The sequence below is a fragment of the Chlorocebus sabaeus genome, chromosome 9, assembly GCF_047675955.1.
Source record: "Chlorocebus sabaeus isolate Y175 chromosome 9, mChlSab1.0.hap1, whole genome shotgun sequence".
NCBI classification, from domain to species: domain Eukaryota; kingdom Metazoa; phylum Chordata; class Mammalia; order Primates; family Cercopithecidae; genus Chlorocebus; species Chlorocebus sabaeus.
In genome coordinates this window covers 70,156,416-70,174,597 of record NC_132912.1, presented here as the reverse complement: position 1 = coordinate 70,174,597, position 18,182 = coordinate 70,156,416, and the positions used below count along the sequence as shown (strand labels likewise).

The 18,182-nt window shown below is 48.2% G+C and overlaps 1 protein-coding gene across 6 annotated transcripts in view; it reads right to left on the bottom strand.

Moving 5' to 3' along the window:
- Positions 1–212: 212 nt before the first annotated feature.
- LRRC20 (leucine rich repeat containing 20) overlaps positions 213–18,182 on the bottom strand; it is a 91,252-nt gene continuing 73,282 nt past the window's right edge. For all 6 annotated transcript variants that reach the window (XM_007963173.3, XM_007963176.3, XM_007963170.3 and 3 more), the window contains one exon: positions 213–2,738. In XM_007963173.3, the coding sequence (XP_007961364.1) occupies positions 2,584–2,738 (155 nt within the window). In that variant the 3' untranslated portion in view covers positions 213–2,583. The remainder of the gene's footprint in view (positions 2,739–18,182) is intronic.

The window sequence follows — 18,182 nt, the reverse complement described above, 5'->3', positions numbered from 1 at the left end:
GCCATCCTGCAGCAGCGCGGCTGGGGAGCACGCACCAATTCTGCTTGGCTGCACCTGTGCCCACCTGTGAATAATCCACGTTTCATACCGTTCCAACTTTCTTTACCTCGTGCTTTCAACAAGAGGGCACCCCTCTTGCATGTGGGCTGGTTAGATGCCCAGGCGATAGGAGGTCCATACAGTGAGAATGAATCAAACACCAACCAGGCAGATGAAACCAATGCATTCTTTATTGCAGACTGAAGCTTAGGGGCTCACTCACTGTGAGCTCTGATTTGGGGGCTTCTGTGGCTGCCCACACTTTCTGAGACAGACAAAGGCAAACTAACTCTCCAAGCAGAGGAGAAAACAACTTTCAGAAGCTGCCCCTTCACAGACCTGAGGTGAGGGACCTGGGACAGCGGGCAGCTTGGCATGCAGGGGTTAACCAGAAAGGTCAAGTCTGGAGGGCCAGGCACACCTAACCCTCATCTCCTGGTGACTGCAGGTCACTCCCTTCCTCAGGAGTGCCACGCAGACTCTGAAACAATCTAACAGGCCAAGGGCCTCCCACGGCTGGGTTAGGGAGGAGGCTGAGCACAGCCTCGGCTCCCTGCAAGTGGCAGGGAGAGAACTTCACCCTCTGCTCGGAGGACATCCCCAGCCTAGGTCCTTGCTTCTCAAACTCTGAAGTGCTTATAGGAATCAGGTGAGGGTCTTGCTAAAATGCAGGGTCTGAGTCGGGAGGTCTAGGGTGAGGCCTAGACTCTGCATTCCTAACAAGCCCCCAGGTGTCACTGCCGCTGCCGGTCCACAGACCACACTGTGAGTTGCAAGGCTCTGGTCATACATTGCCTTTGTGCACATCAGAGAAGCATGCCTCATCTTCAACAAGGAGAAACCCCACTCCAGGACACAAGGCAGGTGGGGCCAGCGCAGCCTGGACAGGACTTCAGTCCCCACTTGCCCCCAACACCCACCGATGAACTCGGTAGCTCTGCAGATCCTGTCTTGACTTCCTCATCCTGAAAACCCTTTGCCAAGAGTTTGACCAACCAGGCCCTGGGATGTGAGCAGAATAACAGTCTCTTGAGATACTGAGCACTCAGCTCAGTGATGGCCCAACAACGGCCCAAACTATCAGTTCCTTGCCAAGAGACAGGAGACCTGGGCAGGGACGGGGGAACTGGGAGCATTCTGAGCAGGGATTACTGCTCTGACCAGTGGTCTGAGCTCTCAACATCTAGCCTCAGGAGTAGTAAAGTAGCCACTCGTCCACAGGACACAGGATTTGGGTGGCCTGGCTTTGCCTCAAGCCCTGGGGTCTCAGGTGCCTCCGGAGATTCAAACGAAGGTGCAGATCAGGTGGGGTCTGGGGCACTGAGTCGGCTTGCTCCACAGATGAGGAGAAGGTGGGAGGTAGATACCTGAGGACCAAGCAGTCAAGGTTCTTCAAGCCACAGGTGTTCTCAGGAAGCAAGAGCCCCAGGCCCTCTCCTGGTAGGGGACCAAACATCCCCGCTTGCCAGGTACTGTCCCAGTTTTAGCACTGAAAGTTCCATGTCCTGGGAAACCAGGACAGCTGGTCACCCTGTTGCCTGACCATACCCTAAGATGCCAGGTTGAGGGCCTCAAAAGAACTAGGTCATCAGGGCTTTGGGCGTTGGCCTGGGAGCTGGTTGGCTACAAATCCGGTGTCCACAGCGCCTTCTGCCCCCAGGGGGCCATGACAAGGCAGCCAGGCTGCTGCTGATGGGACGGTGATGAGGGTGGCCATCTAATCACTTTAGACCGGAGCCGCAGGTGCAAATGGCTCTGCTGTTCTCTGGACCACCTCTCCTACAGCTCAGGAGTGATGCTAGAGGGACGGAGCACTCAGGACTTCCCACCCTGCCAGTTTGTTAACTGTGGGGAATGAGAGAGCTGAAGAGACTTGCTCCCCATTCCCAGCCTGCCAGTCCTCGGGCTCCTATGTGAATGTTCTTGCCCCGCAGCAGTGCCAGCCCATATTCCCACCACAGCTCTCCCAGGACTCCTAGTTCAGGCTCCCGCCAGTCCAGGGACCACAGGACTGAAGATCAGGCCCTGCGGAGGGCCGCATCCAGGTCAGTTCTCAGGAAGCAATAAATAGATGGAGGTTGTCTTCTCTTCTCAGGGCAGCGACTGGCTCTTAGCACTAAAAACAAGGTCTCAAACTCACAGAGGCTCAGAAAATACCCAGCAATGCCCACCTGTGCCTGCTGATCTGGAGGTAACTTGGAGGCATGTACTGCTTAAAAACCTCCAGGGAGCCCAAAGGAGGTAAAGGGTCCCTTTTTTTCAAGTGACAAGGCTCAGAGAGGGCAGGAGATCTGCCTGAGTTTGCACAGCAGCTGTGAGTGCTGAGTCCAGGCTGCAGGCCCCACCTTGCCTCTTCCCTTGGGCATTCCAGAGCCCACTACTGCTGTAAGCTATCTATCCAGACCAGCTGTACCCCACCCACCACGCGCTGCTCGGCCCACCCTCCCCCAGCCCCCAAGCTTGGCCTCCCATGGGCTTCCCTCCCTTCCAGGATTCCAGGCCAGTGGCCTCTGTCCCTTGCTGGGTGGGCATGAGGAGGGTGGCCTAAGGTAGGGGGGCTCTTGCGCCATCCGGAGACATGAGCATATCAAACTTGATGAGTGGCGGGGCGATCACGCGCACCTCGGCGTTGAGTGGGTTGAAGCGGAGGTTGATGCTGCGCAAGGCTGGCATGGCGGCCAGCTTCTCCACGGGCACATCTGTTGGGGACAGAATGGACAGGTCAGAGCGGTGGGGGCCAACCAGACAGAAAAGAAGGACAACGGGCCAGGAGGACTCTGAGCACATGATGGTGAGGGGCAGCTCTCCATTACCCACTGCACACGGGCTCAGCTCCTGGTGCCCAGCCCTGTGCAAGGCACCATTGGGCCCACCAGGATATGACAAACACATGGAGGAAAGCGTCCTAAAAAATAAGAATCAACTGCTTCAAAAAGTTAAATGTAGGATTGCCATATAACCCAGCAATTTTACTCCTAGGTGGAACTGAAAGAATTAGAAACTGGCATTCAAAAAAATACTTTTACACAAATGTTCATAGCAGCACTATTTACAATAGTCAAATGCCCACCAATAGATGAATGGATAAATGAAATAATATATACATATAATGGAATACTATGCAGCCATTTAAAGGAACGAAATTCTGATACAGGCTACATTATGGATGAACCGTGAAAACATTGTGCTAAAGAAAGAAGGCAGGCACAAAAAGACAACTACCTCCACTTATGTGAGGTACGCAGAGTAGTTAAATTCATAGAAACAGAAAGTAGAACAGAGGTTCCCAGGGGCTAGGAGAAGGGGAAGTAGGGAGTTATTGCTTAATAGCTACAGTTTCTGTTGGATGAAAATATTTTGGAAATAGATAGTGGTGATGGTTGCGCAACATGGAAAAAGTAATTAATGTCACTGAGCTACAGTATGTTTAAAAATGGTAAAAATTAGTCGGGCTATAGTCTCAGCTAGTCAGGAGGCTGAGGCAGGAGAATCTCTTGAGCCCAGAAGTTCAAAGTCAGGATGGGCAACATAGCAAGACCCCAGTCTCTATTTCTTTAAAAAAAAAAAAAAAAGTTAAAATGGCACACTTTGTTATATATGTTTATCACAATTTAAAAATAATGTAATATGCCAAAACCACTGAATTGCATATTTTAAATGGGTGAATTGTATTGTATGTGAAGTATAGCTCAATAAAACTATTAAAAAACAAAGACTATTATGTGCATAAAGAATATTTTTGCCAAGAGATAGGAAGTTGCATACAGTGGCCTATGGAAATACTTCTTAACTATGGGAATGCCATTCTGTATCATGATATCATACCCCTAAACAGTCCCTAAAAAAGCAGACATGACTATCTTGGGTCTATCTAAGGGAGGTTAGTTACAGTTTGAGTTTATCAGGACTCTTGATAAGGTGCCCTACTTGTATCACTGCTCCATAAGAGCTATCTGGGAAGTTCCAGACTATATTGGATCATCACTATGTTGGATCATCACTTAGAGATGGAATGTTCTCTGGAATCAAAACAAAAACATCTCCTGTCCCAGCTCTGGTTTCCAAAATTTAACGTGTAGAATTTGGAAATCAAGTTTCAAGCTGTCATCCACTTAACCTACAGAAGATACTAGGGCATTTTCCAACACTTATCAAAAATGCCACTGTGTAATAAAGATAAAGATAGTAGTGATCTACTAATTAATTAATTCCAGGTCCAATATTCTCAGTTATAACTGAAGAGGCAGCGCAGCTTAGTGTCATAGACGTGAAATTTAACAGACAGCCCTAAGCTGATGTCCCAGCTTTACTTCCTAAAAATTTGTATTACTTCCCGTACCTTGTTTTCCTAATCTTGAAAATGGAAATAACTAATATTTCCTCAAACAGAATTAAATTGGGGAGCGACTGCTTAAAGGATATGGGGACTCCTTTGGGGTGACAGAAGTATTTTGGAATTAGATAGAGGTGATGACTGCACAACACTGTGAATGTCCTAAATGCCAGTGAATTGTATACTTTATGTGGTTAAGTGGTTCATTTTATGTTATGTGAATTTTGCCTCAGTTTTTTTTTTTTTTTTTTTTTTTTTAAAGAACCAGAATAAGGCAGCAGCTATATGAATACTTGCTAACCTGTTATAGTTCCTCCTACCTAACCTTTAGGATCACTCAGACAAGATTAGGACGCTTGCCCTTGATGCATGCCCTATCCAGGCTGAGGCTCTGGCTGCATCTGCTTTTCCCTAATCCAACTCTGTGAGCAGCCAGATCCCACAGAACCTCCCACCCTAGCACAGGACGGGGCCAGACCTCATCCCACGGAGTCCTGCACAGCCTCAGGCCGATAGTGACAGCAAGAGCCAGCTCCTGTCCTCTCCTGGGCACAAAATATTGCCCAGAGTTGGGGGGTTTTTGTTTCTGTGGTTGTTTTGTTGTTAATTTTAAAACACACTGGCAAATGGTACTGTGCTATATAGATCTCAGGCCACTTCTATATATATTATATATTACGTATATAATATATATTTATAATATATATAATATATATTATATATATACATATATATTTTACTAAGCACCAATAACAATCTTTTTTAAAATTTATTTTTAACTGTGGTAAAATACAAATAAATTTACCATCCTAACCATTTTTAGGTGTACAGTTCAGCAGCATGAACACATTCACATTGTCGTACAACCAATCTCCAGAACTCGATCTTGCAAAACTGAAACTCTATACCCATTTAAACAAAACCTCCCTATCCCTCCCTCCTCCCAGCACCTGGCAACCAGCACTCCACTCTCTGTCTCTATGAATTTGACTACCCTGGGCACCTCATATAAGTGGAATCATATAGTATTTGCCTTTTTGCAATGGGCTTATGCCGCTGAGCATAATGTCCTGAAGGCTCATCCATGTTATGGCATGTGGCATTGATAATGCAGGATTATTCAGCCTTAAAGTCCCAGCTACTCGGAGGCTGAGGCAGGAGAATGGCGTAAACCCGGGAGGCGGAGCTTGCAGTGAGCCGAGATCGCGCCACTGCACTCCAGCCTGGGTGACACAGGGAGACTCCGTCTCAAAAAAAAAAAAAAAAAAAAAAAAAAAAAGGAAGAAACGCCAGGCGCAGTGGCTCACAACTGTAATCCCAGCACTTTGGGCAACCAAGGTGGGTGGATCACCTGAGGTCAGGAGTTCAAGACCAGCCTGACCAACACGGTGAAAACCCGTCTCTACTACACACAAAAAATTATTGGGAGGCCGAGACGGGCGGATCACGAGGTCAGGAGATCAAGACCATCCTGGCTAACATGGTGAAACCCCGTCTCTACTAAAAAATACAAAAAACTAGCCGGGCGAGGTGGCGGGTGCCTGTAGTCCCAGCTAGAGGCTGAGGCAGGAGAATGGCATAAACCCAGAAGGCGGAGCTTGCAGTGAGCCGAGATCTGGCCACTGCACTCCAGCCTGGGCGACAGAGCAAGACTCCGTCTCAAAAAAAAAAAAAAAAAAAAAAAAATTTAGCCAGGTGTGGTGGTACATGCCTGTAATCCCAGCTACTTGGGAGGCTGAGGCAGGAGAATCACTTGAACCTGGGAGGTGGAGGTTGCAGGGAGCTGAGATTGCACCATTGCAATCCAGCCTGGGCAAAAATAGCTAAACTCCGTGTAAATAAATAAAGAATAAAAAGGAAGAAACTTCAGACACATGTCATAACATGAACAAACCTTGAGTTTCACATGTCAATGGTCACTTGGGTCGCTGCCATCACTTGGCTATGATGAACAATGCTGCCAAGAACAGGAGTGCGCCAATATCTCTTCAAGATCCTGCTTTCCATTCTTCCGGATATATATGCAGATGTATGTGACCCCCACCCAGATAAAAATAGAAAACATTCAAGAACCCCCAATAGGGTTCCTTTGTGCCCCTTTCCAGTTTATATCCCTGATCTTCTTCTTCATTAATTTGGTGTATTCCTGAACGTCATATAAATGGAACCACATAGCATGGGCCAGGCTTTTACTCAAATGTCTTTAGGACTTTCAGTTTCAGAAAGTCTTAAACTTTTTTTTTGTTTGTTTTCATAATTGAGATTTTATTGGTTGAGGATCAGTACAGACATTTCCATTTGTACACAATTCTTAACATATGTAACGAAATTCTAAAAAGCCATGTATTGTAATTCTTTTTTAAAGTTATTCCAGTGACTTTCCAGCTTAAAATTTGGAAGCAAATTTTCCTTAAGAGGCTATCAAGTACCAGTATCTTTACATGTTGGTCAGCTGTTACATATGGCCCATCAGTTCACAACTGAATAGCATGTACACTACATATTCAAATCTGTAATCTTTCACAGCACTGTAACAAAGTTATTAGGAAAACAGGACTACCACAACCAAAGATGTTACAGAGTGCACACAATTCTGACACGGAGTGCCATGATCAAGGAGTGGTTTTCTTTAGGAAACAATTCTACTAAAAAACATAAGAATAGAAGTAAAATAAAATGTTCAAGACATTAAATGCGGGACTGACTCCATATCGCCATTTAATATGCTTTGTATTATAGGATATAAAAACCAACCCCCCATCTATTGAATGTTAAGCCAACACCCAAGACAGTCAAAGCCTCCCATAATTCAATATCCCACACTATTTTCTGGTTGTACCAAAAAATAAACAACCAGCAAATGATTTCACCTCTTTTTTTTTTTTTTTTTTGAGACAGAGTCTTGCTCTGTCGCCCAGGCTGAAGTGCAGTGGCCCGATCTCAGCCCACTGCATGCTCCGCCTCCCGGGTTCACGCCATTCTCCTGCCTCAGCCTCTCGAGTAGCTGGGACTACAGGCGCCCGCCACCTCGCCCAGCTAGTTTTTTGTATTTTTAGTAGAGACGGGGTTTCACTGTGTTAGCCAGGATGGTCTCCATCTCCTGATCTCATGATCCGCCCGTCTCAGCCTCCCAAAGTGCTAGGATTACAGGCTTGAGCCACCGCGCCCGTCTGATTTCACCTCTTAAAAAAAGCATTTACACTTAAAAAATGGGATGAGGTGGGATTCCCTCCTTCTTAAAAATGTTTCTAGAGCTACTAAAAAACTTGCATTTACAAAATAGTTGGTGAAAATATTCCTCTGGATTGTACAAGAAGGGAGACAGGGACCACTGGTAAGACATGGTATTAATCAGACTTGGCTTCTTTCTCTCCTGCTTCATCAGAGGCTGGACTCTCCTCAGTTTTCGTTTCCCTGTTTTCTGCAGGTAAATCTTTAGTTTCTTGGTTAGCCACTTCGGCCTGTTTTCCCTTTGCTCCCTTTTCCCTTTTGTTTGCACTTTTTTGTCTGAAGATTTATCCTTCGCTGCTGCCTTTTTCGGCTTCGCTTCCACTTTTGCAGGAGGTTTAGCTGACAACCGCGCGGGTCTCCTCTTGGGCTCTTCCTTGGTGGCCCCTTCGGCGGAGCTGACCTTCCTCTTGAGCATCCCGGCGGCGGGGAAGGCGTGTGCTGGGTGCCTGTGGGCCGCAGCGCGCCGAGAGCCTTCGCGAAACTGGGCTGCCCGGCCACTGCCACTCCTCCCCTTTAAACTTTTTTTACTCAGAAAAGTTGAATATTATTGTCTTAAGTCTCTTCCTCCCTTCCTTTTTCATTTGGAAATAATTTCAAATGTATAAAATGTTCCAAAACTAAAAATAAAAACAGTAGCAAAAATATCAGATGACCTTTAGCTAGATTTGCCTTTTTTTTTTTTTTTTGAGATGGAGTCTCACTTTGTCGCCCAGGCTGGAGTGCAGTGGTGTGATCTCAGCTCACTGAAACCTCCACCTCCCGGGTTCAAACAATTCTCCTGCCTCAGCCTCAAGAGTAGCTGGGACTACAGGTGCATGCCACCATGCCCGGCTAATTTTTAATATTTTTAGTAGAGACAGGTTTTACCATGTTAGCCAGGATGGTCTCAATCTCCTGACCTCGTGATCCGCCCACCTCTGCCTCCCAAAGTGCTGGGATTATAGGCGTGAGCCACCATGCCCAGCCTAGATTCGCCAATTATTATCATTTTATCCTATTTGCTCTATCATTTGTGCGTGCATTTTCTCTCTCTACACACACACACACAGTTTTTCTGAATCATTTGAGTGTACCATACATACATCATGGCCCTCAGGGTGTATTTCCTAGGAATTGGGACATTCTCTTACATAACCACAGTGCAGTTAAGGATTCCAGGTGTTCACACATTGATAGAATGTGTATCTAAACCCATGGCCCACAGTTCAGTGTGGTCAGGTGCCCTAACATCCTGTACAGCACTTCCCCCTCTAGTACCAGACCCAGTCTGGAATCAAGGATTACATTTACTTCTAACTCTTTGGGCCCCTTTGTCTTTTATGACATTGACATTGGAGGAGTAGTGCACTACCCCCTTCCCTTTTTAAAAGTTCCTCATTTTGTGTTTGTCTGGTGTTTCTTCACGATTCGACCAAGACTTCACATCCTCAGCTGAAGACTGCACAGATGCATGTCCTTCCTGGGGTATCACATCAGAGGCACACCAAGTTCATCTTTATTGTTCATTTGATCACTTGATCAATGTGTAACTTGCTTCTCCACTATAAAATTACTATTGTGTTTTTTTTTTTCTCCCTTGCAACTAACAAGAAGTCTGTGGGGACACATCTTAAGAGCGTGCAAATATCCTAAATGCTGGTTCTCACCAACATTTAGCATTCATCACCCTTAGACTTAGCATCCACTAAAGATTCTCACCTGACCTGATCTTTGTGAGGGCTGCAAAATGATTTCCCAATGTTAACAGCCCTCAGCATTCTACTTCTCTTCCACTTATCTATTATCAATATAGACTCCTATGTTTCTAGTGATTTATAATTTATTATTGGACTTCATTATCCTGATGCTCAAATTGTCCAGATTTGACAAGTGGGAGCCCCTTTGGCCTGGCTCCTGTATCTTTTGACATGGCTCCAGCACTTTTTGGATGCACGGCCTGACTTTCTAGGAAGACACATCTTGAGTCTTCCCTGTTCCCAGCCCTGGAATCAGCCACTTCCCCAAGAAGTCCTGGTTCCTTTCAATGGGAAGAGTATTAGTGCCCAATAGTAAGTGTGACTGACTAAGCCATGTTTTACATTCCACGCACGAGGACTGTGCACATCTAATCCATCTGCTTTTGACTGCTGCTTAGTATATCATGCTGTTTACCCACCACACTCTACCTCTCTGCTCTGCCAGTGATGACACCCAGGCCTCTATCTGTCCTTAGGAGCCAATGTGGGAAGTCTTTGGATGTATGCCCAGGAGCAGGACTGATTGCTCTGTCAAACAATACGTGTATATACCTCCACTACCTGCTCTCCAGAATTCCTGTCGAATCTCCCAGGAGCTTCCTATCCTGTTTCCTATCCCAACAAAGGCTTTCAAAGAGGCTGCTGACCTGTCCTGAGAGTTTCCTGGAGATGTTCTCAAACTGCATCTGGAATCTTCCAGGCCTCCTTGTTCTGCTGTGGGTCACAGCACAGAACAAACCTATCCCTTCTTGTTCATGACACTTCTGAAGTCTGAAGCTTAGAAAACACTACCACCTTCTTTAGGCAAAGGCCCCAGATCCTTCGCTTCATGTTGGGAATGGGTGGGTGGTGGTTATTAAGATAAACAAGCTCTGGAGTCAGAAGGATACGCCCAGCTTTCCAGTGACTGTGGTGCCTCAGGCAGGATCCCTGTACCTAAGCTTTCTCACCTGTAAAATGGGGTCATACTGCCCACCTTGCAGGGAGGCCCCAGAAGTCGACAAGACGCCTGCATGCAGTACAACAGCACAGTGCTCCAGCAACATGTGTCCAGCTAGTGCAGGTTCCCTGCTCCCTGTCACTGGTCTGGGGCCTGCATCTGCTGAGCAGCAACCCAGATCCCTGGGGATAGGCCCACAGAGTTTGGCCAGCAGAGTCTCAAGCCTGAGTTCACCACCGAGATAACCCGGATGTCGGCTCACATAGAAAGGAACGAGGGTTGAGCCTCAGATGTCTCCTGAAAGCACTACGGCTCCCGGAGCCCCTCACCACCACTCATAGAAGGCCAAAGCCCCAGATTTGGCCTCCACTGAGAGCACCAACTAGAAAGTTCCTGGACACACTCATATTCATGGGCCACTGACAAGAAGCTGTACAGATCACGGCAGAGAGACCACGGGAGGTAGGAGGGCCCTGAGAGTTGGGAAAACCCAGGCTCAGTGGGAGGACGTAATTTTGCCTGGGGTCACCCAGCCAGTGGGTGGCAGGGCTGACACAGAGACGGAGAAGATTCTTGGCCACAGAGAAGCGCTATGTAGGAGTCCCCAGGCCCCATAAACAGGCAGCCAGATTCCCTAACAGGAGGAGCTCGCCCACCTTTAGACTCTGGGGTGACCTGGCCTCTCAGTTCCCTGAAGGCAGGTTCTGTGTATGAGACCAGGGGCCCAGTCCATGGCCTTGAATGCTGGGGTCACAGGGAGCTCTGTCCCCAATAAGAAGACTGGCTATAGGGCAGCTGGGGTGGGGAGGGGGTGCTGGCCATCACCTGCCTGGAGCAGGAACCATGTGACCGGTGAGCGAGCCAACAAGGAGGGGTGGGAGAGGCCGGGACTCCACGGCAAATGGAGGCTCAGGCAGGAAAAGACGCAGAGACAGGCTGTTTTCAGAAGGCAGGGTTATAAGCAGCCGTGACTCCTCAGAGAAGAGGAAAAGCAAAAACAAGTGATAGGAGTACCCGCTCACCTCCTTTGCTTTCTCTGGAGCTTATGCAGGTGCAAATGTCACATCACACAGCTGCCAGCAGCTTGGCCTCACTCGTCCCGGCCTCTTGCAGGGTGTGGGGGCTAAAGAAAGGTGCTGCCTATGGTAGTTCTTGAATCTCTTCTTTCAAGCAGGGCACCCATTTTCCCTACTAATAATGGCCGGGAAGAAAAGGGCTAATTCCTTGGACTCTTGCACATCTCCACATTCAGCAGCTCTGTCGCAGCCATTCCCCAGCGCACAGCCAGCAGCGTGGCCAGGGGTACAGATGCCATCCCCTGTGCCCCGATCACCCAGAATAAGAAAGACCCCTCGCACTTGGCTTTCATTTCATGGGACATCAACCTCCATTGGACACAGAAGGAAATCAAGGCGCAAGGAGGTGTAGCACCTTTGTCTGAATGGGCCCAGCAAAGGGGGCTGCTTCTGGGAACCGATGTTTGAGGCCCTGCGCTAGACAGTTCCTCACAATGACCCATTTCTCAGGTAAGAAAATTTGATTCCCAGTTTCTTGATGCCCAAGGTCCCCACGCCAGTAAGTGGTGGAGGCAGGACAGTTCCTGATCCCAGAGCCCATACACTTCAACCCACAACACAGAGGGGCAAGGCCAAGGCCAGAACCTGGTCTCCTTGCACTGGCCCCTGGCCCCCAGAAGATAACAATGACAGGCAAGTTTCGCTGAGCAATTCAGTAAGGGCTGGAGCCTGGGCTGAGAGATCACAACCTCAGTTGTCAAGATATTCCCACTTGAGAAATGGGGGCTCAGAGCTGCTGTCACCCCTTCTTCCCATCTGCTACTGAAGACCACTCATTCTGCCCCAGTTTCTCCAGAGGAGGCTGAACAGGGGCTTGCTAAGGACCCTCCCCACTCTGGACTCCGTGTCTCCTCTGTCCCTCAGCTGGGAAGGCCAGTGGCCCCCACAGTGGCTAGTACTTCTGAGGGTGGGAGGGGGGTCCCCCGTCATGCTGCTGCCACAGGCTTGCTGGGCATGGCAGGAAGACCTGCTGCAGCCCAGCCCTGGAACACATCCCCGTGACTCCAGGCCTAGTGGGAGCGGCACTGCCGGGGTCTCAGCTTGTTGTTTCCACGTCTGCCACAGAGCTGGCCTCCCCGGGGTCTGTGGCATTTTCTGAACCACCCTGCTAAAGGCCAGTAATAGCTTTCACAGGCACAGAGCAGGGATTAGGTATAGCCCTTTCCCCTAATTTAACTGCAAAAGTCATTTGAGCAGCTTAGAGGAAGGAGCGATGGGACCATCAAACATGCCAAAGCTGGCAGAACCAACACATCAGAGCAGACAAGCTCACAAGTGACAAGCCAAGAAGGCAACTGGGAGTTTCCAGATAAAGCTGAAAGATCGTTTATGCTCACAGCATCCTGACAAGAGAGGGAGATCGCCGGAGGCCGCAGAGAATATGAAATGATCTGCATTTTGTGGATGTGGAAACTGAGGCTTGGAGAAGTTAAATAAATGTCCCGAGGCTAGACGGCACAGTAGTCTCTGGACTCTGTTGTACCTGGAGAGGAAAGGGACCTCAGCTTTACTTTCAGTACCATGGGCCGTGCTCCCATCACCACTCACCACTTCCTGCTTCTCCCCAAATCCCAGCTCAAAGGCTGCTTCCTTTGCCACTTCCCTTCATCCCCCTCCAAACTCTCTTAACACTTTCTTTATACCACACTCATGTCATGCACCATGCTCTGCAACCTGTGAATATATCTGTTCACTCCTGTAAATGTGACACAAAGCACAGTGCCCATGGGGTGCTCCATATCTGTTGGATGAATGAATGTCTAACCTTCTGAACTAGACCATGAGTCCCTTCAGGCTGAGACCACCCTGAGCTGGGCAAACAGCAGATCCACCATCAATGCTGCTTAATCAGCTCTGTGACAACAGCTACACTCAAGAGTGGGGGCCCATTCCCTGGCCTCACCCATTCTGTGCACATTTGCCAGTCAGGGCCAGGCCTCTGTGGACCAAGGGTATGATAAAACACTTACCCTAGTCTTCCCCTTTGACACTAGTAATCTAATTTAGAAAATGCGAAGATATTGATGAACAAAAGTAAAATCATCACGTCCCATCATCTAGAATGAATCACTATTAATGTCTCGGTATATGGCCTTCCCCACTGTTTAATGTGTTTGTGTATGTGTGTATATACACTCATACACATATGTATTTCCAAATGACCTCCTGGATAGCATGTCATAGCATGCTGTTCTTCATGACATGCCATAAATATCTTTTCAGGTTACAAATTGGTGACTTTCTATGGCTGCATCATAGTCCATGGGATGGATGTACCACTTTGGCTCCTGTTCCTATTGTTGGACATCCAGGTTGTTTTCAAAGTTCCACTTTTTTGTTTGTTTTTGTTTTTTGAGACAGAGTCTTGCTCTGCTGCCCAGGCTGGAGTGCAGTGGCATGATCTTGGCTCACTGCAACCTCCGCCTCCTGGGTTCAAGTGATTCTCCTGCCTCAGCCTCCCTAGTAGCTGGGATTACAGGCGCATGCCACCATACCCAGCTAATTTTTGCATTTTTAGTAGAGATGGGGTTTCACCATATTGGCCAGGCTGGTCTCGAACTCCTGACCTCAAGTGATCCACCTGCCTCGGCCTCCCAAAGTGCTGGTATTACAGGCTTGAGCCACTGCACTCGGCCCCCAACATTCCACTATTCCAGATAATGAGAGGCTTTGAGTCTACAGGGCATTCTGGGGTTACTTCCACCTCTTTCAGCCTATGACCATAGAATGTAGGATGTGAGGTTCTAGAATCCTTTTATGAAGCCAGAGGAACGTTCCTTTAACTTTCCCATGGCCTCCAAGAATATGGGCTTCTGTTGCAAGGCTTCATGTCTTAGGTGGGGACTAAAGTCAAGGACTCAGTGGCCTATAGCAGGGTGAAAACCTCAAGCAGAATTAAACTATGCACTGCCTGGCCATCCTCCCACTGCAGACAGCAACCCTGGACTCCCACGTATGTCTGTGGGAAGTTTAGAGTAATCAATAGTAGTAGAAGCAGAGTGGGCAGTGTTTACAGAAAATTACTTCCCTGAGGTCAGCTTGCCCCCATCTCACTAACTGTTAGCAATATTGATGGGTAAACTTGATTCACATCAGTGGAACTGACTGAGAAGCAGGATGATTACAAATGATGGCTCCAGAGCGCTCTCCTGGTCCAGTGTGGCATCCACAGTGGCACCCTGTGAGAAGGAGGGGGTCAGGACCTGGGGAAGTGTCAAGGGCGGTGAGCGCCTAGCACAGAGGTAATCAGAACTGCTGGCTGGCCTCTGATTCCAGCATTGCTGGAGAATCTAGGCCAGCCCTGGCCCCACATCTCGGCCTCAAGGCAGCTCTAGTGCTTGGACACAAAAACAACCAAGATCAAGGATGCCCTGCTGTGCTGTGCTGAGCTGCACACCCCTCTCAAAATGCCACAAGAGATAAGCAAGCAGACTGTGGTAACCTGGCGGGGACAGGGGGTCATGTCGCAACAAGAAGGCTCCGGGGTCACACACACACACATCTCTCAGACCACTCCACCGCACCCTGCTGGGCAGAGTCAGGTGGGGACAAGGGCTGAGCCTTCCCTACCTCCACAGGGCCCTGGACTGGGCATCCTGGCAGGGGTGGGGCCAGAGCAAATGGAAATAGTACAGCTCCAGCCCTCAGAGAGCCAGGAGCACACTGCACAGCCTTGACAATCCTGCAGGCTGACTTCTAGCCTGCAGAAAAAGCTAGACTGCAGCTAGACTGGAGTTCTGAGTCTCCTGCTGATGAAGGGCCATTTGGCAGGGTGAAAAGGGCCAGGGACACAGGCCCTAATTTTGGCACTGCCATTTAAAGCTGTGCACCCTCAGGCAAACCCCTTCACGTCTCTGAACCTCAACCTTTCATCTTTAAGACCATCCTTCCACCTCATGGTCTGTGGGGTGGGACCATCGGTGCTCTCCAGGGAGGAGGGGGCTAGTGAGGTGTAGGAAGTATGGTGGGCACCCCCACTGACAGGATGGAAGCATGGGATGTTTTAAGACTCTACTAATAAACCTAGAGACATTTTTCTGTCCTTAAGTATCAGCTGCAGGGAAAGAAAAGCAAAGGAGAAAAACCCTTGGCTTTGATTCCTCCTCTGTGCCCCAGGCTGGACAGTAAGGGTGGGCTAATGGGCATTGAGGGGGCCACCCACCACAGCCTTTCCCTCCAAAGACTCCCCTGCACCCTGATCTAACATGCAATCAAAGCCAGATCATAACAATTCTTTGCAGAAATGACTCAGTCTTCTTATTGGCCACTCTGGAGACAGCCAGATAAGCAGCTGAAACTGCTGAGCCCATGCCTGACATTTATCCTCCCTGCCCTCTGCACCCTCCCTCCTCCTCCCTTCTGCACTCCGGCCACTGGAAGGCCTGTGCCCTCCCACAGGCTGCTCTCAGGGCTCTCTTAGTTCCTCTGCTTTGGTTAAGGTGCTCTGGGAAGAGCCTCAGAAAAGAATGACAATTTTGCTGTCCCCTTTCATGTGCCTGTGTTCCCTGCCTCGGAGTTGGTGGTGCACACCTGGGGCAGAAGCGTTAATCGGAAGTTCTGGTCTAGCTCAGTGGTTCTATCTAGCCTGCACACTGGAATCATCTGGATAAAGCTGCCTCTGCAAAAGTTATGACAGGGAGAGAAATCTGACATAGCGGACTCCATCTTGCTTCTAACCTCACAAGCTGTCCTTGATCATTCTTGAGCGTAAGCCAAGCTAACTATGGGAGGAATTTCTTTGTAGTTTAACCTTAAAACAAAAACAGTAACAGTCCCTTCCCAAAACTAACTCCCTCCTTGCTCAGGGACCACCTCTGTAAAACTAACAAGTTAGGCACAAGGTTAGAATTATGGTTCAGAAGTCGTGTGGCCAGGGTCACAAGATTCCTAACCTCCCCAACTGCTGCTACAGATAACATCACAACTGTAAAACCTATGATTGGTGTTTGAGGTATCTTTCAGACTCTGCATTCTGATAAACCAGCTGGCACCACCTGGACCGGTATATTAGTCCATTTTCAGGCTGCTGATAAACACATACCAGAGGCTGGGTAACTTATAAAGAAAAAGCGGTTTAATGGACTCACAATCATGGCAGAAGGTGAAAAGCATGTCTTACACGGTAGCAGGCAAGACAGAATGAGAGCCAAGTGAAAGGGGAAACCCCTTATAAAACCATCAGATCTCGTGAGACTTATTCACTAGCACGAGAACGTACGGGGGAAACCATCCCGTGATTCAATCATGTCCCACCGGGTCCCTCCCACAACACGTGGGAATTATAGGAGCTACAATTCAAGATAAGATTTGGGTGGGGACACAGCCAAACCATATCAACCAGTAACCCATACCAAGAAACTGGCTCAGCTGGTCTTGCACCTAGGAACTGACTCAGCACAAGAAGACAGCTTCAACCTCCTATGACTTTATCCCCAACCCAACCAATCAGCACTCCCCTTTCCCTAGCCTCCTGCCTGAAAAACTATCCTTGAAAAATTCTAACCTCTAAATTCTCAAGAAGGCTGATTTGAGATTTCTCTCCCATTCTCTGGCTTGGCTGGCCCCGTGATTATTAAACTCTTTCTTTGCTGCGAAACCTGCTGTTCTCAGTGAATTGGCTTTCCTGGGCAGCAGGAAAGAAGAAACCACTGGGCAACTACATTGACAGCTTTAAAAAATCATGAAGTCCGAATCCCACCATCAGAGACTCTGATTTAATCGGCGTGGGGTGTGGTCAGGACATGGAGTTTTAAAAGCCTGCCCAATGATTTGAATGCACAGCTAGTCTGAGCACCACTGGTCTTCTCAGTGTAGATTAATGAGAGAATCTGGTGAATATTTTTGCACAGTACTTTTATTCTGGGTGCCACCCTCCCCCAACTTGCAGAGTTGACCGAAGCTAGCAGGAGTGGGGCTGACTGCCTACCTGGCCTAGGGAAACCTGCCTCATTACCTTACACTGTTCTCTCCACCCCAAAGGGGTTTCCTTCCAACCAAAGTTATGCACTTCAGCCATAATGTTCCTGTGGCTTTCTATCCCCCTATAGCTCTGTGCAAAAATCTCTCCCTATGCAAAACACTGTCCTGAATAGTCTGCAGCAAGACTACTTGGGTTGGGATTCTGGCTCAGATGGAGTGACCTTGGCCAAGTTATTTAATCTTCCTGTGCCTTGGTTTCCTCACCTGAGGAGAATAATAGTATCTGTCTCATAAAGTTGTCATGAGGATTAAACAAGAGCATCCTTGGAAAGTGCTTAGAGAAGAGCTGGGTGTGCAGCAAATGGTCACTAGCACACGGGACAACGCCAGGAGCTCTGTGAGAGCAGGGAGTGTGTTTGTTCTATTTGTGTCTCGAGCTCGGTGTAGCTCAGCTCCAGCACAAAGTAAATCACTTAGTTAAAAACAGCAACTGGTGAATGAAGGAACATTTCCCAAATGCCTAAATTCAAAAGTGTCCCCAGAGTGTTGACAAAAATTGCATGCCACATTCTGGACTGAAATACAGTTATAATTAAGCATTAATTGGGCTGTACTTTGGCCCACTTCCTTGTTGCTGGAAGTCACACAGCACAAGATCCTGACCATGCGCATCTCAGTTGTTCCTGTAGATAGGATTTCTGACCTTAGGGTCCAAAGATTGTTTATAAATCGATTCATGTCCCTGTTGTTCCTATAGACAGGATCACTGACATTAGAATCATGAGCTTTTGCTGCAGGATAGCTTAAGATGTTTTTCAGATCCCCAATTCCAGCAACCAGTCTGGAAACCCCCCACAGAGGATCAGCATCAGCATGAAAACACAGCTGCTTCCTCTCCCTGTCCCATG